Source organism: Hyla sarda, chromosome 8 (assembly GCF_029499605.1).
Source record: "Hyla sarda isolate aHylSar1 chromosome 8, aHylSar1.hap1, whole genome shotgun sequence".
Classification (NCBI taxonomy): Eukaryota; Metazoa; Chordata; class Amphibia; order Anura; family Hylidae; genus Hyla; species Hyla sarda.
Genome location: NC_079196.1, coordinates 225,195,660 through 225,214,617, shown reverse-complemented (window position 1 = coordinate 225,214,617; position 18,958 = coordinate 225,195,660). Strand labels below are relative to the sequence as shown.

Here is an 18,958-nt window from a genome sequence, read left to right as displayed (position 1 = left end):
CTGAATATAATACTGCCACACACTGTACCCCAGAATATAATACTGCCACACACTGTACCCCTGAATATAATACTGCCACACACTGTACCCTCGGAATATAATACTGCCACACACTGTACCCTCTGAATATAATACTACCACACACTGTACGCTCTAAATATCCCTCTGTATACAATACTGTGATGTATTGTGGCTAATGGAAACCGTACTACCCCAGAAATTCCTTATACTCTGTGCCTCTCATATATAGTAGTAATGCCCCATCCTGTGCCCCCACATATAACTATGACCTGTCCTGTTCCCCCTCATAATAATAATGCCCTCTGTCCTGTGCCCCTACCATATAATGCCCCCTGTGCTGTGGCCCTCACATATAATGCCCCTGCAATGTTCCCCTCACATATAATGCCCCCCAATCCTGCTCCCTCAGGGGGCATTATAAGTGAGGGGAACATAACAGGGGGGCATTATAAGACAGGGCACATTATATGTTAGGGGCACATGACAGGAGGGCATTATATGTGAGGGGCACATGACAGGGGGTTCCTCACGTATAATGCCCCCCTATCATGTGCCCCTCACATATAATGGTTCCCCTCACATATAATGCCCCCTGTCCTGCCCCATCAGGGTGCATTATAAGTAAGGGGCACATAACAGGGGGCATTATAAGTTGAAGTACATTATATGTTAGTGGCCCAAGACAGGGGGGCATTATAAGTGAGGGGCCCAAGACAGGGGGGCATTATAATTGAGGGCCTGTTATGTGGGCCTGTTTAATGCCCCTTGTCATGTGCCCCTCACATTTAATGCCCCCTGTTATGTGCCCCTAACTTATAATGCCCCCTTCATGTGCCCTTCACATTTAATGCCCCCTGTCATGTGCCCCTCACATTTAATGCCCCTGTTATGTTCCCCTAACTTATAATGCCCCCTTTATGTGCCCCTCACATTTAATGCCCCCTGTCATGTGCCCCTCACATTTAATACCCCCTGTTATGTGCCCCTAACTTATATTGCCCCCTTCATGTGCCCCTCACATTTAATCCCCCATTATGTTCCCCTCACATATAATGCCCCCTGTCCTGCACCCTCAGGGGGCATTTTAAGTAAGGGGCACATGACAGGGGGCATTAAATGTGAGGAGCACATGACAGGGGGGCATTATACGTGAGGAGCCCCCCTGTCATGTGCCCCTCACTTATAAATCCCCCCTGTCATGTGCCCCTCACTTATAATGCCCCCCTGTCATGTGCCCCTCACTTATAATGCCCCCCTGTCTTGGGCCGCTAATATATAATGTGCTTCGACTTATAATGCCCCGTTATGTTCCCCTCACAGTATAAATCAGAGCACATTATTTGTTAGCGGCACATGATAGGGGGGCATTATAAGTGAGGGGCACATGACAGGGGGGCATTATAAGTGAGGGGCACATGACAGGGGGGATAGATGCTGGCAGCAGTGGGATAGATATGATATAGATAGATATGAGATAGATAGATAGATAGATATGAGATAGATAGATAGGTAGATAGATATGAGATAGATATGTATAGATAGATCGATAGGAGATAGATAGATAGATAGATAGATATGAGATAGATAGGTAGATAGATATGAGATAGATAGATATGAGATAGATAGATTGATTTGAGATAGATAGATAGAAGATAGATAGATAGATAGATATGAGATGAGATAGATAGATAGATATGAGATGAGATAGATAGATAGATATGAGATAGATAGATAGATAGATAGATATGAGATAGATAGATTGATTTGAGATAGATAGATAGATAGAAGATAGATAGATAGATATGAGATGAGATAGATATATAGATATGAGATAGATAGATACATAGATATGAGAGCTAGATAGGAGATAGAAAGACAGATAGATCAGTGTTCCCCAACCAGGGTGCCTCCAGCTGTTGTAAAACTACAACTCCCAGTATGCCCACAAAGCCAAATACATGCTGGGAGTTGTAGTTTTACTATAGTTAGAGGCCTCTGCTGGGAAACACTGATAAGAGTCCCCCTTTACCTGTCTCCCGAGCCTGAATGGCTAAATAAATATACTCCAAAAGGTAACTTCTCTTACAAAAATTACACTTACTGTAAATATAACATTACAATAAGGAACTTTCACTGAGGGGGTAACAGTATTTTTGTTAATCAGTTCATCTCATGCAAAACTTCTTTTATTTTATATGGTGCCATTTGTCCATGTGTATTTTTTTATGTTTTAAAAACAAAAAGGAATTTTTGTGTTCTTATGCACGAATGTCCATACTCACTCAGAACTGGCGTTGATGCCACATGTTTTATCACCCACATTATTGATTGCCTTTGTGGCAGCCCAGCTGGGCTTATATTTGCGGGTCTAAACAGAATATGTACCTATAGGTGAGGATTGACCTCTTTGCTTAGGAAGGAAGCATATTGGCAGGGCTGGCTTTACCTATAGACAAAATAGGCAACTGCCTAGAGTGCCCTCTTGATGGGGGTGCCGCTCTCCAGGTCCTGATTTCTGCTCAGCCAGCCAGTTTCCTGACTCCACCGCCGCACACACAACCCTGTTCCTCCAAGGCAGACAGACGTGATCACTAAGGTCAGGTCCTGATCACTACAGTCCACCGTGATGGCGCTCCTGAGCAACCTGTCTACCTCTGAGGACAGCAGTAACAGGACAGAGCCTCATGGCTCCATCCTGTGAAGTCAGGCAGCACTTCTTTTTTTTTTTTAAATCAGATAGTTTTTATTAAAGGTTTTGCAAAAATTTTAAAACAACAAACAGACAATAATCCCACCCACCCACCCCACAAAGAAACCTTCCGTCTCTACCCCTTTACAGCACAAAATGCACTTGCAGTAAACCAAAGGTTTAGGAATCTTCTGTCCCGAAGGCCAGTCTCCCTCGCATCACACACTCAGAACTACCAAAAGCGGTACCTACAGGCGCTCCAACACAACCACCAAAAGAGGGTATGAAGAAAGACGTGAGTACAAAAAAGAATAGAGCCACATCCACAAATCACCAGCATGCATGCCATTCATAATACATCAAAGACATACTGAGGATGAACAGTCATCTAGGAACCATCCGACGGGGGGTCAAAATGGTTTACCCAGGGTCCCCAGATACCATCAAACTTCCTTTCAACCTTACACTTAATATATATCCCTTTCTCCAAGCGCACTATTTGCGTTATTCTTTTGACAAGATCAGATACTCCCGGAGGAGACGGTCTGATCCAGAACTGCGCTATAAGTTTCCTGGCCTGATATAACACACGTAAAATTCCCACTTCTCTTACGGAGGGTTCCTGATCGCAACCAATCAGACCAAGTAAGCAAACCTTAGGTGTTTTATTCAACGTTACCCCGTAAATAGTCTCAATAAGTCGTATCACATCATTCCAATATGCATGTCAGACAGGGCAAGCCCACATCATATGTAACAAATGAGCCTCCAACTCACCACACCTGGGGCAAGAAGAGTCAGACCGAACACCAATGTTATGTAGGAACAGTGGGGTTTTGTACACCCTATGCAAAAAGAATAATTGTGATAGTCTATTAGACTCCGACAAAGACAAAGACGGCGTAAGAGAAAGCACTATAGACCATTCCTCGTCACTCAACCCACCAAGATCTCTCTCCCACTTAGCGCGGACAGTCAAGGGGAAACGCTCATGGTAGAAGCTTAACAATTCACCGTATAGCCAAGAAATAATACCTGCAGACTCCTTTTTCGTAACCATGGATTCTAGGACCCTGTTAGACTGTACCTCCAGCGGCCGTAGCCGATTCTGAGTTTCATACACATGACAGAGTTGCAGATATCGATAAAATGAGGAGCGCGGTAAAGGAAACTCCTCCTGCAAAACCTCAAAAGATCTAACTACCCCCTGCACAGCCAGCTGCCCCAGTTCACACAATCCCCTCCTCTCCCAGTAGCCAGCATCCACAAAAGAGTAGAAAACCTGCAAGCCCGGGTTACGCCACAGCGGTAAAGTGGTAAAGAATTTGTAGACCCAGTAACTTACGCGTATGGCCCCAGAGCTTGCAGAGGAGCAGGGTAGTGGGAGAAGAGTCCGGAGGTCTGGTCAGGGCTCCAATTTCAAGAATGTGTAGTAGGCCCCAATAAAGACGTCTTTGCCCACCCTCTTAACTGATGAAGTTGCGAGGCGATAAAGTACAGCCAGGGATTAGGTAACGCCAGCCCCCCTGAATATTTTGCCCTTTGTAAGGTTTCAAGTTTGATCCTAGCAGTCCACCCCCCCCCCCCATACTAACTGTCTGAAAAGCTGCTGTATTCTGTGAAAGTAAGTCACTGCTATCCACACAGGAAAGTTCTGCAGCACATATAGCAACTGCGGCATGAGGACCATTTTTGTTAGATTAGTCCGGCCAACCACCGAAATCGGCAATTTACACCAGACCGCCACCTTTTGTGAACTCTTGTCCAGCAGGGGTGTTAGGTTCCGGGGTATAAAATCATGCAAAAATGGTGTGATGTTGATACCTAAGTACTTAAATTCCTTAACCACCGGAATATTAGAGAGGGCTATCTGAGGAATATTAGGCAGAGCATCTAGGGGCATCAGAACAGACTTGTCCCAATTGATAAGCAGGCCAAAGTAGGTACCAAACTCCGAAATAATAGACATAGCAGGAGACAGGGATCTTGCAGTATCACCCAAGAATAGTAACATGTCATCTGCGTAAAGCGCCACTCTCTTGTCAATGAAGCCGTAGCGGAATCCAATCAGATCCGGTGAGGCTCGCAGGAGACAAGCCAGCGGCTCTATGGCTAACGCAAAGAGCAGAGGCCCCTCTGTACTTCAAATAATGGGGACAACCTGCCATTGACCCGGAGACGGGCAGTCGGACGCTGGTAGAGAAGTTTAACATAAGTAAGGAATTTAGGTCCAAACCCCATGGCCCCCATTACCCTCCACAAATAATTCCATTTTACGCTATCAAATGCTTTGGCAGTGTCCAATGAAAAAATCGATCTCGCTCCTGCGCCCTCCTGAGTCATCTGCAAATTCAGGTACACCCTCCTAATATTGTCGACCGTGGACTTACCCGGCATAAAGCCTGTCTGATCACCATGGACCAGAGACAACACGACCCCAGCCAGTCTGTTAGCGAGTACCCGGGGCAGCAGATTCACATCGGCACACAATAATGAGATCGGTCTATAAGAACCCGCACATAATGGATCCTTTCCAGGTTTAGGTAAAAGTACTACAGTGGCCCCCATCATGGAGTGGGGTAAAGAGCCATCGAAAGCCTCCGACTCGACCACTCGCAACAACTGGGGCAGGAGTATCCTGGATAATTTTTTATATACCTCACTCAGAAGGCCATCCGGACCTGGGGCTTTTTCATTAGCTGCATCTTTCAAAGCTAATTCCAGTTCCTCCAGAGAGATGGGCGAGTCCAGCCCGTCCCTCTGCCCCGGAGAAAGGGAAGGAAGTGATGCCCTGCTTACATAATCCGCCAAGGCCCCCCCAGTACAAGAGAACTTGGTAGAGCATGCATCTTTATAAAAATCTACCATCACACCCAAAATATCCTCATCTGCCATCTGCTATCCCTCAGACAGCCAATATACGCAACTCCCTGCTGGGCCCGAGCGATGGAAGCCAACAATTTATCCGTACTTTCACCACACTCAAAGTAGCGTTGCTTAGTGAAAAACCTCTTATGTTCCGCCGTTTCCTCTAAATATTTAGTATATTCACCCTGCGCCTGTAGCCACACATTCTTCATCCTAGAGGTAGGGTCCAAAACATAGCCAGCTTCAGTAACAGACAATCTCAACTTCTCTCCCCTCTCCCTAGTAAAGGACTTGTGAACACTTATGTCCCGAATAAATAAGCTGCGCAGGAACGCCTTTAACGAGTCCCAAACCACGGAGACCGAAGCCGAACCATCATTAAGGGCGATAAAGTCCCTGAGTTCTACACCAACAATTTCGGCTGTAGTCAGTAATTGCAACCAGAACGGGTTCAGTCTCCATAGAGGGCGTACCCCTCCAGCGCTCCCTGTTAAGTCAATTCGTAAACGAATAGGGGAATGATCTGACAACCCCCTGGCCAAATATTCAACTTCTCTAACCAGGCCAGCCATATCCCCATCCCCAACGGCCATATCTATCCTGGACAGGGTACCATGTGTAGTCGAATAACAGGAGAACTGTTTAACATTAGGGTTACGCAGGCGCCACAGATCCAATAGGTCTACTTCTATCAACAGCTTGGCAAGACCAGTAGGTCTAGAGGGGAGAGGGGCCTGAGACCCCCAAAACTTATCCTTAGAAGCATCTAAGACCTGGTTAAAGTCACCACACATAAGCACAGGGGCCACTGGAAGTCCCGATACTATGGTTAGAATACGCTGCACTACATCACCACTATAGGGGGAGGTATATACACCAACTATAATAAGCATTCGGTGAGACACTTCACATAGCACACTGACAAATCTGCCATCAGGGTCGATGCTAGAGGAGATAGTCTTAAACAGAATAGATTTATGTACTAAAATACTAACCCCTCTAGCATGAGAAGAGAAGGTAGAATGAAAAGAGTGTCCTACCCAAGCCCTTTGGAGGACCAAGGTGGTCTCTGCCGTCAGATGAGTTTCCGTAAGGCAGAGTATGGCCGGATGAAAGTGTCGCACCAAATTAAGTACTGCATAACGCTTTGCCACATCACCTAACCACCTAACATTCCATCCTATAAAATTAAAGACCACCATCAGGGACATTTGAGCATAAAAGGGCGAGAACGTCACCACTCACACCGAGAGAGACCAACTGCATACGCACAGTAAGGGTACAGACATAGCGTACAGCAGAATAGGGAGAGACAGAAAACAAGACAAACAAACACCCCAGAACAAAATACATAAACAGCCACACAAGTCGCCTTGTCACACGGCACCCAGGGGCGCTAGTAAACCCACACCATTCACAACCAGTCTTACTCAAGTAATATAACAGGAGATCCTCAGCTGAGTGAGAGCATACAGCAGGCATACAAACAACCAACCAAACACGATCGTATATGCAAGCGTTTCACTCCTACAATGAAAACATGTCAAAGAGAATACCCTATATAGTAACCACTTTTACACCATCCCTTCCATAGTGCGACAGTCCCCGTGCCAGTATGCAGCAACTAGTGGACAATGGGGAGCCTGCGCTTCAACACCCCCACAAGGGGTTACTGCTGGGCACCTCTGCAGGCCCGGGGCTTCAGCCCCCTCTCCCGTCTCCTCACCTAAGATGGCTGGTCCCGGAGAGTAAGTGCGCTCCCCTCCACGCACCCAGCACAGCCCGGCAAGGCAGGGAGGTCCCACTCACCGATCCCCGGAAAGCGCCGCGGCCCTGTAAGTTTGCGGGTCCCAGCAGCAGCAGGAGGCAGGATCTTCAGAGCGCAGGAACACGGCCTTGTGCAGCAGCACTGGAGACCGGCAAGCTTCTCCGCAGGGTCCAAGGACCGGACCTTTCAGTGGATGGATCCCGGAACAAGTAGGGAAGACCCTCTTCAGCTCCTGGGCCGCTCAGCGATCCACAGACCAGGCAGGAGAATCACAAGATGGCGCAGGCTTCAGGGCCTAACTCACCCAGGAGCGCTGGGCCCGTCACAGCACGCACAGATCCCCCAGATATTCACTCCAAGGGGGTCCCTAGCACTAGGGTGCAGGATGGCCTCTCTTGGGAAGGAATGGATAGGATACATGCAGGATTAAAAGCAGGATGGCAGGAGCACTCAGGCCACATGTCCGTTCAGGCCGCCATGCAAGCCACGCCCCCCCCCCAGGCAGCACTTCTATACACACAGCGTCTGTATGACACTCCGCGCACAGAAAAAAAAAACGCAGGAAGAGGAACACACGGAGCTTCGATGGAACGATGAAGAATTAAGTGGCTTTTTTCGGGACTGTAACATGAGGGCAATATATAAGGGGCATGGAGGTAATGTAAAAGGGGCAATGTGAGAGTGGAATGGGGTAAAGTGAAAGGGGCATGGGGCAATGTGAGAGTGGCATGGGGGCAATATGATTGGCAAGGAGCAATGTGAGGGGGCTTGGGGGAAATGTTAGAGTGGCATGGTGGCAATGTGAGAGGGGCATGAGGGCAATGTGAGAGGGGCATGAGGGCAATGTGAGAGGGGCATGATGGCAATGTGAGCGTGGCATGAGGGCAATGTGAGAGGGGTAAGGGGGCAATGTGAGGGGGCATGGGGGCAATGAGAGAGTGACATGGGTGCAATATGAGGGGGCCTGCTATCTGGGGGAACTAAGTGGGGACTATTACTGTGTGGAGCAATACACATGGATAGTTTGTATGGAGGTAAGAATTATGCTGGAATGAGGAGTCTAAAATGTTTGTCCGGCAGATTCAGTGAAGAGGAGTTTTGGCTGGAGAATTCTTTATGATGCCTCGGGCAGGAAGAAAAAAGCGTCTTGTCAGAGAAGAGAAGACGTCACCTACATGTAACTGTAATCACTTAAATGGTCTACTTCTATATTGTCACTGTATGTAGGAATATTGATTTTTGTATACTAACTTTTATTTAGTAACAGTATAGTGCAAAAAAGGGGTGTCCAAGGGGTGGGACCAAAGGGGTGGAGCCAAGGGGCGGCAAAATGGGGTTTTACCTAGGGTGGCAAAAATCCTTGCACCAGCCCTGCATATTGGACTATGCAATTTAATGCCCTTTGTCCCATTGGACTAAACATACGCAACAATCTGAGCTCTATGAATCACTGCTCTGTATTCTTTTTTCATTTGTATGTGTATTTTGTAGTTTTTATCACTGTGGTAACTTTGGAATTTTCTGTATATATACACTTACCATTATGGAGTGATGCTAGCAAGCCCGGAAGAAGCGTCTAGTCATGCGAAACGATCGTCACCTTAAGTGTACCTGCAAGCTGAGCCAGGCTCCTTGCGGAAGATGATCCTGAAATGTAAATCAAGGCTTCCCGCCTATCTCTCACCATCCATAAAGCTCAGGGCAGCTGTCCCTTGTGTAAATAGCAGTTTGCCTACTGCTGTATGTCCCTTTCCTTTAGTCTAGAAGCTTGTCATCATCAGCAGCAGCAGCAGTTCAATGTATAGTGTAATCCATTTCTTCATGTGTTGCTGCTGTTTATTTCATCTTTACTCGATTGCTTTCACCATCCATACGCCATCTATAGTACTTGTACATTGTAAATCATCAGCTAAGCACAATGCCAGCCTGTTCAGTGCACTTTCACCAGCACTATATTATGGTATAGCAGAGAGGTGCATCTGCTGTGATTGGCCAGAAAAGTAAAATTAATAAATCCCTGTGTGTGTACAACTGGCAAAAAGCGGAGCTCTGGTCCTGCGCCCTTAAAGGGGTACTACCGTGCTGACAACTTATCCTCTATCTAAAGGATAGGGGATAAGTTGCCTGGTCGCGCGGGCTCCCGCCGCTGGGGACCCCCGCGATCTCACACGCAGCACCCCACTCTCATCAGGCCCCGGAGCGAACATCACTCCGGGTCTGATGACTGCCGATCACGGGGCCGGAGTATTGTGATGTCACAGCTCCGCCCCCATGTGACGACACGCTCCGCCCCTCAATGTAAGTCTATGGCAGGGGGCAAGACAGCTGTCTCGCCCCCTGCCATAGACTTGCATTGAGGGGCGGAGCGTGACGTCACACGGGGGCGGAGCTGTGATGTAACGATCAAAGGCCCCGTTATCAGACCCAGAGCGGATGTTCGCTTTGGGGCCTGATGAGAGCGGGGTGCTGCGTGCGAGACCGCGGGGGTCCTCAGCGATGGGACCCCGCGCGATCAGGCAACTTATCTCCTATCCTTTAGATAGGGGATAAGTTGTCAGCACGGTAGTACCCCTTTAATATGGAGAAAGAGCAATAGCTGTGCACCATGGAAGGGTCACTCGTGGGCTCAATGGGGGAGATTTATCAAAACCTGTTCAGAGGAAAAGTTGTCTAGTGGCCCATAGCAACCAATCAGATCGCTTCTTTCATTTTTGAAAAGGCCTCTGAAAAATGAAAGAAGCAATCTGATTGGATGGTATGGGCAACTGGGCAACTTTTCCTCTGCACTGGTTTTGATAAATCTCCCCCAATAAGAGCAGTGAGAGCACTAAAATTTCATTGTCACCAGTCAAAAGGGTTAATCTAACAAAACCAGGCAGGTGAAAGAACAGATACACTTTAAAAAGTGGAAAAAAAACAAAAAACATATAAATATTAGATTTTGCCACATTTATTCTAAACCATCGAATAAAGTTAAACAGAGAAAAGGCAAAGTCAGATTTGCAGTTTTTTTTGCAGTCTGTATGCCACCCAAAAAATATATTGACCAGTAAGTTGTATGTATTGTGTGATAGGTGACCCTTGTATACAAAACATTACTTACACAGCGTGCTGCGTCATGTTGCTTCCTGGAGCACTTATAATCAATATCCATTGCTCAGACCTCCCTTGGACATAGATAGGGATTTCCCTCCCAACCCCAAAATAGCATAGAAAAATACATCCCTTAACGCAAAATAATTAAGGCCTCATACTGTTACATTGATGGAAAAATTCAAAAGTTATGTTTTTTTCGCCGCAGCGCAAACTCCTAGTGGGAAATTCACCGTAATCCGACAGTGCGAAAGTACCCTAAAAACACTACACTATACTACACTAACACATAATAAAAGGGTAAAACACTACATATACACCCGCTTACACTGTCCCCCCCCCCCCCAATAAAAATTAAAAACGTCTTGTACGGCAGTGTTTCCAAAACGGAGCCTCCAGCTGTTGCAAAACAACAACTCCCAGCATTTCTGGACAGCCACTGACTGTCCAGGCATGCTGAGAATTTAGCAACAGCTGGAGGTACCCTGTTTGGGAATCACTGGTGTAGAATACCCCTATGTCCACCCCTATGCAATCCCTAATTTAGTCCTCAAATGCGCATGGCGCTCTCTCACTTCGGAGCCCTGTCGTATTTCAAGGAAACAGTTTAGGGCCACATATGGGGTATCTCCGTACTCGGGAGAAATTGCACTACATATTTTGCTTGGTCTTTTTTTTCCTTTTACCGCTTGTGAAAAGGAAAAGTTGGGGGCTACACCAGCCTGTTAGTGTAAAAAAATTAAAAATTTTACACTAACATGCTGGTGTTGCCCCATACTTTTTATTTTCACAAGTGGTAAAAGGAAAAAAAAAGACACCCAAATTTTGTAATGCAATTTCTCCTGAGTACGGAAATACCCCAGATGTGGGCGTAAAATGTTCTGCGGACGCACAACAAGGCTCAGGAGTGAGAGCGCACTATGTACATTTGAGGCCTAAATTGGTGATTTTCACAGGAGTGGCTGATTTTACAGCGATTCTGACAAACGCAAAAAAAAAATAAAAAATACCCACGTGACCCCATTTTGGAAACTACACCCCTCACGGAACGTGACAAGGGGTATAGTGAGCCTGAACACCCCACAGGTGTTTGACGAGTTTTCTTTAAATTTGGATGGGAAAATGAAAAAAACATTTTTTTTACTAAAATGCTGGTGTTGCCCTAAATTTTTCATTTTCGCAAGGGAAAATAGGAAAAAAGCCCCCCCAAAATTTGTAGCCCCATCTCTTCTGAGTAAGAACATACCCCATATGTGAATGTAAAGTGCTCTGCGGGCGAACTACAATTCTCAGAAGAGAAGGCGTGCCATTGGGATTTTGAAGAAAAAATTTGTCCGGGATTGAAGGCCACATGTGTTTACAAAGCCCCCATAGTGCCAGAACAATGGACCCCCGACACACGTAACCCCATTTTGGAAACTACACCCCTCATGTAATGTAATAAGGGGTACAGTGAGAATTTACGCCCCACAGGTGTCTGACAGATTTTCGGAACATTGGTCCAATTAAATTTTTCATTTGCACAGCCCACTGTTCCAAAGATCTGTCAAACGCCAGTGGGGTGTAAATACTCACTGCACCCCTTATTAAATTCTGTCAGGGGTGTAGTTTCCAAAATGGGGTCACATGTGGGGGGTCCACTGTTCTGGCACCACAGGGGGCTTTGTAAACGCACATGGCCCCTGACTACCATTCCAAACGAATTCTCTTTCCAAAAGCTCAAAGGCGCTCCTCCTCTTCTGAGCATTGTAGTTCGCTAGCAGAGCATTTTACGTCCTAACATGGGGTATTTCCATACTCAGAAGAAATGGGGTTACAAATTTTGGGGGTCATTTTCTCCTATTACCCCTTGTAAAAATGTAAAATTTAGTGGAAAAACTGCATTTTTGTAAAAAAAAAATTTTTTTTGCAGTTACACATCCAACTTTAACAAAATGTCGTCAAACACGTGTGGGGTGTTAAGGCTCAGCGGACCCCTTGTTACGTTCCTTGAGGGGTGTAGTTTCCAAAATAGTATGCCATGTGGGTATTTTTTGCTGTTCTGGCACCACAGGGGCTTCCTAAATGCCCCCAAAAAACCATTTCAGCAAAAGTTGCTTTCAAAAAGCCAAATGTGACTCCTTCTCTTCTGAACATTGTAGTTCGCCCGCAAAGCATTTTACGTCCTAACATGGGGTATTTCCATACTCAGAAGAGATGGGGTTACAAATTTGGGGGGGCATTTTCTCCCATTACCCTTTGTAAAAAATGGTAAATTTGGGGGAAAAACTGCACTTTCGTGTGAATTTTTTTTTCCCATTTACACATCCGATTTTAACGAAAAGTTGTCAAACACCTGTGGGATGTTAAGGCTCACTGGACCCCTTGTTACGTGCCTTGAGGGGTATAGTTTCCAAAATGGTATGCCATGTCGGGGTTTTCTGCTTTTCTGGCACCATAGGGGCTTCCTAAATGTGACATGCCCCCCAAAAACCATTTCCGAAAAATTCACTCTCCAAAATCCCATTGTCGCTCCTTCCCTTCTGAGCCCTCTACTGCACCCGCCGAACACTTGACATACACATATGAGGTATTTCCTTTCTCGAGAGAAATAGGGTTACAAATTTTGGGGGCTTTTTCTCCTATTACCACTATTACCAAATTCAAAAACTGGGTCTACAAGAACATGCGAGTGTAAAAAATTAAGATTTTGAATTTTCTCCTTCACTTTGCTGCTATTCCTGTGAAACACCTAAAGGGTTAACACACTTACTGAATGTCATTATGAATACTTTAGGGGTGCAGTTTTTATAACGGGGTAATTTGTGGGGCATTTCTAATATGAAGGTCCTTCAAATCCACTTCAAAACTGAACTGGTCCCTGAAAAATTCCGATTTTGAAAATTTGGTGAAAAATTTGAAAATTGCTGCTGAACTTTGAAGTCTCTGGTGTCTTCCAAAAGTAAAAACATGTAAACGTTATGATGCAAACATAAAGTAGACATATTGTATATGTGAATAAATGTATAATTTATTTGGAATATCCATTTTCCTTATAAGCAGAGAGCTTCAAAGTAAAAAAAAATGCAAAATTTTACATTTTTTCATCAAATTTTGGAATTTTTCACCAAGAAATGATACAAGTATCAACAAAATTTTACCACTAACATAAAGTAGAATATGTCACGAAAAAACTATCTTGGAATCAAATTTATAAGTAAAAGCATTCCAGAGTTATTAATGCTTGAAGTGACAGTGGTCAGATGTGCAAAAAATGGCCGGGTCCTTAAGGTATATTTGGTCTGGGTCCTTAAGGGGTTAATGGCTGAACATGCTCAGCTAGTGACTATGTTTGGGTAATTTTCTGAACATATGCTTATTTTTTTCTTGCACCCTAAAGTGTGATCTGCTGCACTTAAGAGTTTGAGTAAAAACTTACAAATAAGTTAGCAAAATGACCTGTATGTAGTCACTTGCTAACTACCGTATTTTTCGCCCTATAGAACGCTCCTGCATAGAAGACGCACCCAATTTTAAATGAGGAAAATCTAGAATACAATGTAAAGTATAGGTCACAGTGATCATCAACCAGCGGACTTCCAGATGCTGCAAAACTACAACTCCCAGCATGCCCGGACGGCCGTTGGCTGTCCGGGCATGCCAGTAGTTGTAGTTTTGCAACATCTGGAGGTCCGCAGGTTGAAGACCCCTGGTATAGGAGGTAGTACTCACTTGTCCCCGCCACTCTGGACCCATCACTGCTGCGTTCGATGTCGCCCTCCATCGCTGTCGCCGCGTCCCTGGGGTGTACCCGTCGCTCCTGAACGTCTATGCTGCCCGGTATCCTCGCTCTCCATCGCCGCCATCACGTTGCTACGCACGCCGCTCCTATTGGATGACGGGGCGGCATGCGCGACGACGTGATGACGACGAATGAGAGCACCGGCCATGCAGAAGATCCCGGCACAGAGCAGAAACCGAGGAGGCAGGTACGGTCCCTCCTGATGTAGCCGGGTTAATGTCACTTTCTCTTCAGACGCGGTGGTCAGCTCTGACGGCCACGTCTGAAGGGTTAATACAGGGCATCACCGCGATCAGTGATGTGCTGTATGAGCCGCGGGTCCCGGCCATTGATGGCCGCAGGGACCGCCGCGATAGGTGTGTATTCGCCGTATAAGACGCACCAACTTTCCCCCCCCCCAAGAAAAAGTGCGCCTTATACGGTGAAAAATACGGTATATTTAGGCCATTAAGTTATGGTTGGCCAGTGCTTTAGATACATCTGCATCTCATTTTGACTGGAAGCTGACTTATCTGTGCCTTTTGGACTATGCAAATATGAAGGAAAAATCTTTCTCATGTGTCATGTGTTTTAGTAATGCTTGGGGGAAGTTGGTTCATAAAGGGAAAGTTTGTCTGCCTGTTAGAAATTTCCCGGTGAATCTGGTAAAACGAGTCCGAGAGTATATTTAGTGAGAGCGCAGAAGAACACTGTCTAGATAGATGTTTCTGCCGCCATGGAATCTGCTGCAATCTGCGAAGACCAGACCTGTTCCACCTGTCTACACCTTTGTTCCAAACTACGTACACGAACATGTGGACATATCTGTGAATGCCGCAGTGAAAAAGCAGAGTGCATGCAAGAAAATGAACAATGCTCAAAAGGTAGGAAAAAGATCAAACAAGAAGAGGCCAAGGTCCTGTGCACTTACTGCATACAGATCCCTGCACATGCTGCGAAGACATGTCTTATTTGTGAAGCTTCTCTGTGTGAGAAACATCTGAACGTCCACAACAAGTCACCAGATCATGTGTTACTAGAGCCCACCACCTCAATACGCTGCCAAAAATGCACAGTCCACAATGAGGTTCTGAAGTACTACTGCCCTGAAGACGACTCCATTGTCTGTACCTCCTGCTTTCTCATTGGAGACCATAAAGGACACCAGGTGGAACTACTTCAAATTGCTTCTGAGAAAAAAAAGGAGAAACTCAGGAGTTTGTTGAAAAAACGCATATTAAGGAGCGAGAGGACTCAAAATAGAATTAAGGACTTTCAGAAAGAAATGAGCAACGTGAAGGACAAAGTGAAATCCATTACGAACCAAGTAACCCTTCTCTTTACTGACCTAAGGGCGCAGTTAGAGGCTCTAGAAAGACGAGTATTAAAAGAGGTTTTAAGGCAAGAAGACCAAGTTATACAGTCTCTGTCTGAACAGGTCCAAGAGCTGCAAATGAAACTGGAGAAGTTATCAAGGCAAATATCCGATACTGAGAAGCGTTGTCAGATGACCGATCCATTAACTGTCCTAAGAGGCCATCGGCCAAACTCCGATATATTGACAAATGGCTGTGATAGAAAGATGAGCAATGAAAGCTTCTACCAAGTAGACAGTCTGGATGAACTTCTCATTTCGATGACATTGCACAGAAATCTGGCTAAAATCGTAAATAATATAAATGCAGTGGATGAATTCCACGTGTTGGAGGCCTCGGAGATACTATTTGATGTGAACACAGCTGGAGATTACGTACACATCTCTGGAGACCTAAAAACTGCCAGCAGTTCAGACATAAACCTCCGCCGGCCAGAGACACCGGAAAGATTTTATTGTGTTCAGGTGCTTAGCACCAAGAGGTTCCCTTCTGGTCGGCATTCGTGGGAGGTAGAGACAAGTAATTGTGGGGACTGGATGATCGGGGTGGCCTATCCGACTATAGAAAGGAAAGGCTCTCACTCCTTCCTCGGGTTTAATGACCAGTCCTGGGGTCTGCAGAAATATAAGAATAAGTATACAGTGAAACATAACTCTGAAGTAATCCACATAGACGTGGAGTATTCCTGTCAGAGATATTTAATATATCTGGACCATGATGCCGGTCAACTGTCCTTCTATCAACTCAGTGACCCCATCTGCCACCTGTACACTTACAAGACCACCTTTAAAGCCCCTCTTCATGCTGCTTTCTGGGTGGAAGACGACGCCTGGGTTAAGATCGTAAGCAAATAGTTCTGTGAACAACCATGATTCTGAAAGGGGAGATGTAGAGCAAAACCATTTATTTAATTTTTTTAAGTCATGAGAATTGTCCTAGATCTATTGATCTAAGGACAAAAACTAATTTGCCCATAGCAACCAATCACAGCTCAGCTTTAATTTCTTAAAGGGGTATTCCAGGCCAAAACTTTTTTTTATATATATATCAACTGGCTCCGGAAAGTTAAACAGATTTGTAAATTACTTCTATTAAAAAATCTTAATCCTTCCAATAGTTATTAGCTTCTGAAATTGAGTTTTTGTTTTCTGTCTAACTACTCTCTGATGACTCACGTCCCGGGACGTGACATCATCATTGAGCAGTTAGACAGAAAACTTCAGAAGCTAATAACTATTGGAAGGATTAAGATTTTTTAATAGAAGTAATTTACAAATCTGTTTAACTTTCCAGAGCCAGTTGATATATATATATATATATATATATATATATATATATATATATATATAAAGGTTTTGCCTGGAATACCCCTTTAAATTGCTCTAGTTGGTTCCTAAAGGCAAATCAGACAGTTTTAGTCTCAGGTAGATGGATAAATCTGGGCCGTTATTTCCTTATATTTTTATACATTGAGCAATAAAATCTGCTTCTGTAGTTGCAAAAGGTTTTAATAATACTGTGAAAATGCAATTATAGGCCATGTTCACACCATGTGTTTTTGCCTGTTTTATGGGCAGTACACATATGTAAGGCTGGTTTTCCCTTGTTCTTAATGTAAATTTCCCTGTCATTTTGGCAAAATCGGCAAAAACAATTGTGCAAATTGCAGTAAAATCGTTCAATTTTTAAAGTTATGATTCCTATTACATTTATTTAATAAGCTTGTGAAATTAAGGGATAATACTTATTTTTTATGTGTTTAACCTGGAAAGCCACATGGCTAAAACTGGTAAAATGTACAATGATCAAACACATAAAGACCTTGCAGAAAAAAAATGCAGCTTGTGAATCCAGCCTTATGGTCCTATTCACATGCACAGGATCCTGCGCAGGATTTGATGCGCAGGATTTTCTGCTGTAGATTTCAATGTAAACTATATGACTGAGCACCGCTTCTAATCTGCAGTTACAAATCCTGCGCATCAAATCAGCACAGGATACTGTACGTGTGAATAGACCCTTAGGGTACGTTCAGAGGAGCGGATTTTGGCAGCGGATTTTGCTGCGGATCCACCACTGAAGGACCGCTGTATGCTGGCTTTGCATGTGCCTGCTTGGAGCGGCAATACGCCGCTACGAGCAGACACACTGCAATGTGTGAGTCGCCGCGCGCATGCGCACTATACTTGCACTTCGCAGCAGCTCTCGGCCGAGCTCATTGAGCAGGGGGAGCGGCCCTGATGTGTGCGAGTACACCGCGTATGCGTGGCAATTTGCACATCGTTCCAGTGTGTCTGCACATTGCCGCTCCGAGCAGGCACATGTAAAGCCAGCAAATAGAGATCCTTCAGCGGCGGATCCGCAGCAAAATACGCTGCGAAAATCTGCTCGTCTGAGCGTACCCTTATATGTACTCACTTTTCTTGTGATGACGCCATTCCTCGGTTTCTGAACATATATAGTTAGGCCTTTATGCCTTTATCGTTCTCTGTGGCAGAATCGCTCAAAATGTTTGCACAAGCTCTGTTTTCCACATTTTTTTTTAACGTAAAGTGGTAGATTAAACAACTTTGTTTTTCGCGGAGTCTGCGCTGGGGCAAACATTGTTACTACTCTATGCTTGTGCAAGGAATGATAATTTCCTCTCTATGGTATTAGTCCACCATGCTGTTTTTGGTATTGCTGCTTGTACAAGTACTTGGTGCCAAAAGACTCTGAAAAGCTGCAGTAATTTATGGTAATACGGATGGATCTTTGGCCATACAGTACACTACTGCTACATTACAGGTACCGTATTTTTCGCTGCATAAGACGCCCTTTTTCTTCCCCAAAACTGGGGGGGGGGGGGGGGGGGAAGTTGGTGCGTGTTATAAGGCGAATACACACCTATCGCGGCGGTCCCCGATACCCGCGGCTAATACAGGACATCACCAATTGCGGTGATGCCCTGTATTGACCCTTCAGTCGCGGCGATCAAAGCTGACCGTCGCGTCTGAAGCGTAAATAACACTAACCCGGCTGTTCAGTCGGGCTGTTCGGGACCACCGCGGTGACCCGAACAGCTTACAGGACACCGGAAGGGACCTTACCTGCCTCCTCTGTGTCTGCTCCGTGCCGGGATCCCCTGCATGCCCGGCGCTCTCCTTTGTCGTCATCACGCCGTCCCGTCATCCAATAGGAGCGGCGTGCGTAGCGACGTGATGGCGGCAACGGAGAGCGAGGATACCGGGCAGCAGAGACGTTCCGGAGCGACGGGGACACGTGACTATTACCTCCTATACCAGTGGTCTTCAACCTGCGGACCTCCAGATGTTGCAAAACTACAACTCCCAGCATGCCCGGACAGCCGTTGGCCATGCTGGGAGTTGTAGTTTTGCAACATC

General features: G+C 45.5%; 1 protein-coding gene across 1 annotated transcript; it reads left to right on the top strand.

Annotated features, from left to right (window-relative positions):
- Positions 1-14,736: 14,736 nt before the first annotated feature.
- LOC130283817 (E3 ubiquitin/ISG15 ligase TRIM25-like) lies at positions 14,737-16,630 on the top strand. The gene has a single exon (XM_056533336.1). It carries the CDS (start codon positions 14,936-14,938, stop codon positions 16,427-16,429), a length of 1,494 nt encoding a protein of 497 aa, XP_056389311.1. The 5' UTR covers positions 14,737-14,935; the 3' UTR covers positions 16,430-16,630.
- The last annotated feature ends 2,328 nt before the right edge of the window (positions 16,631-18,958 follow it).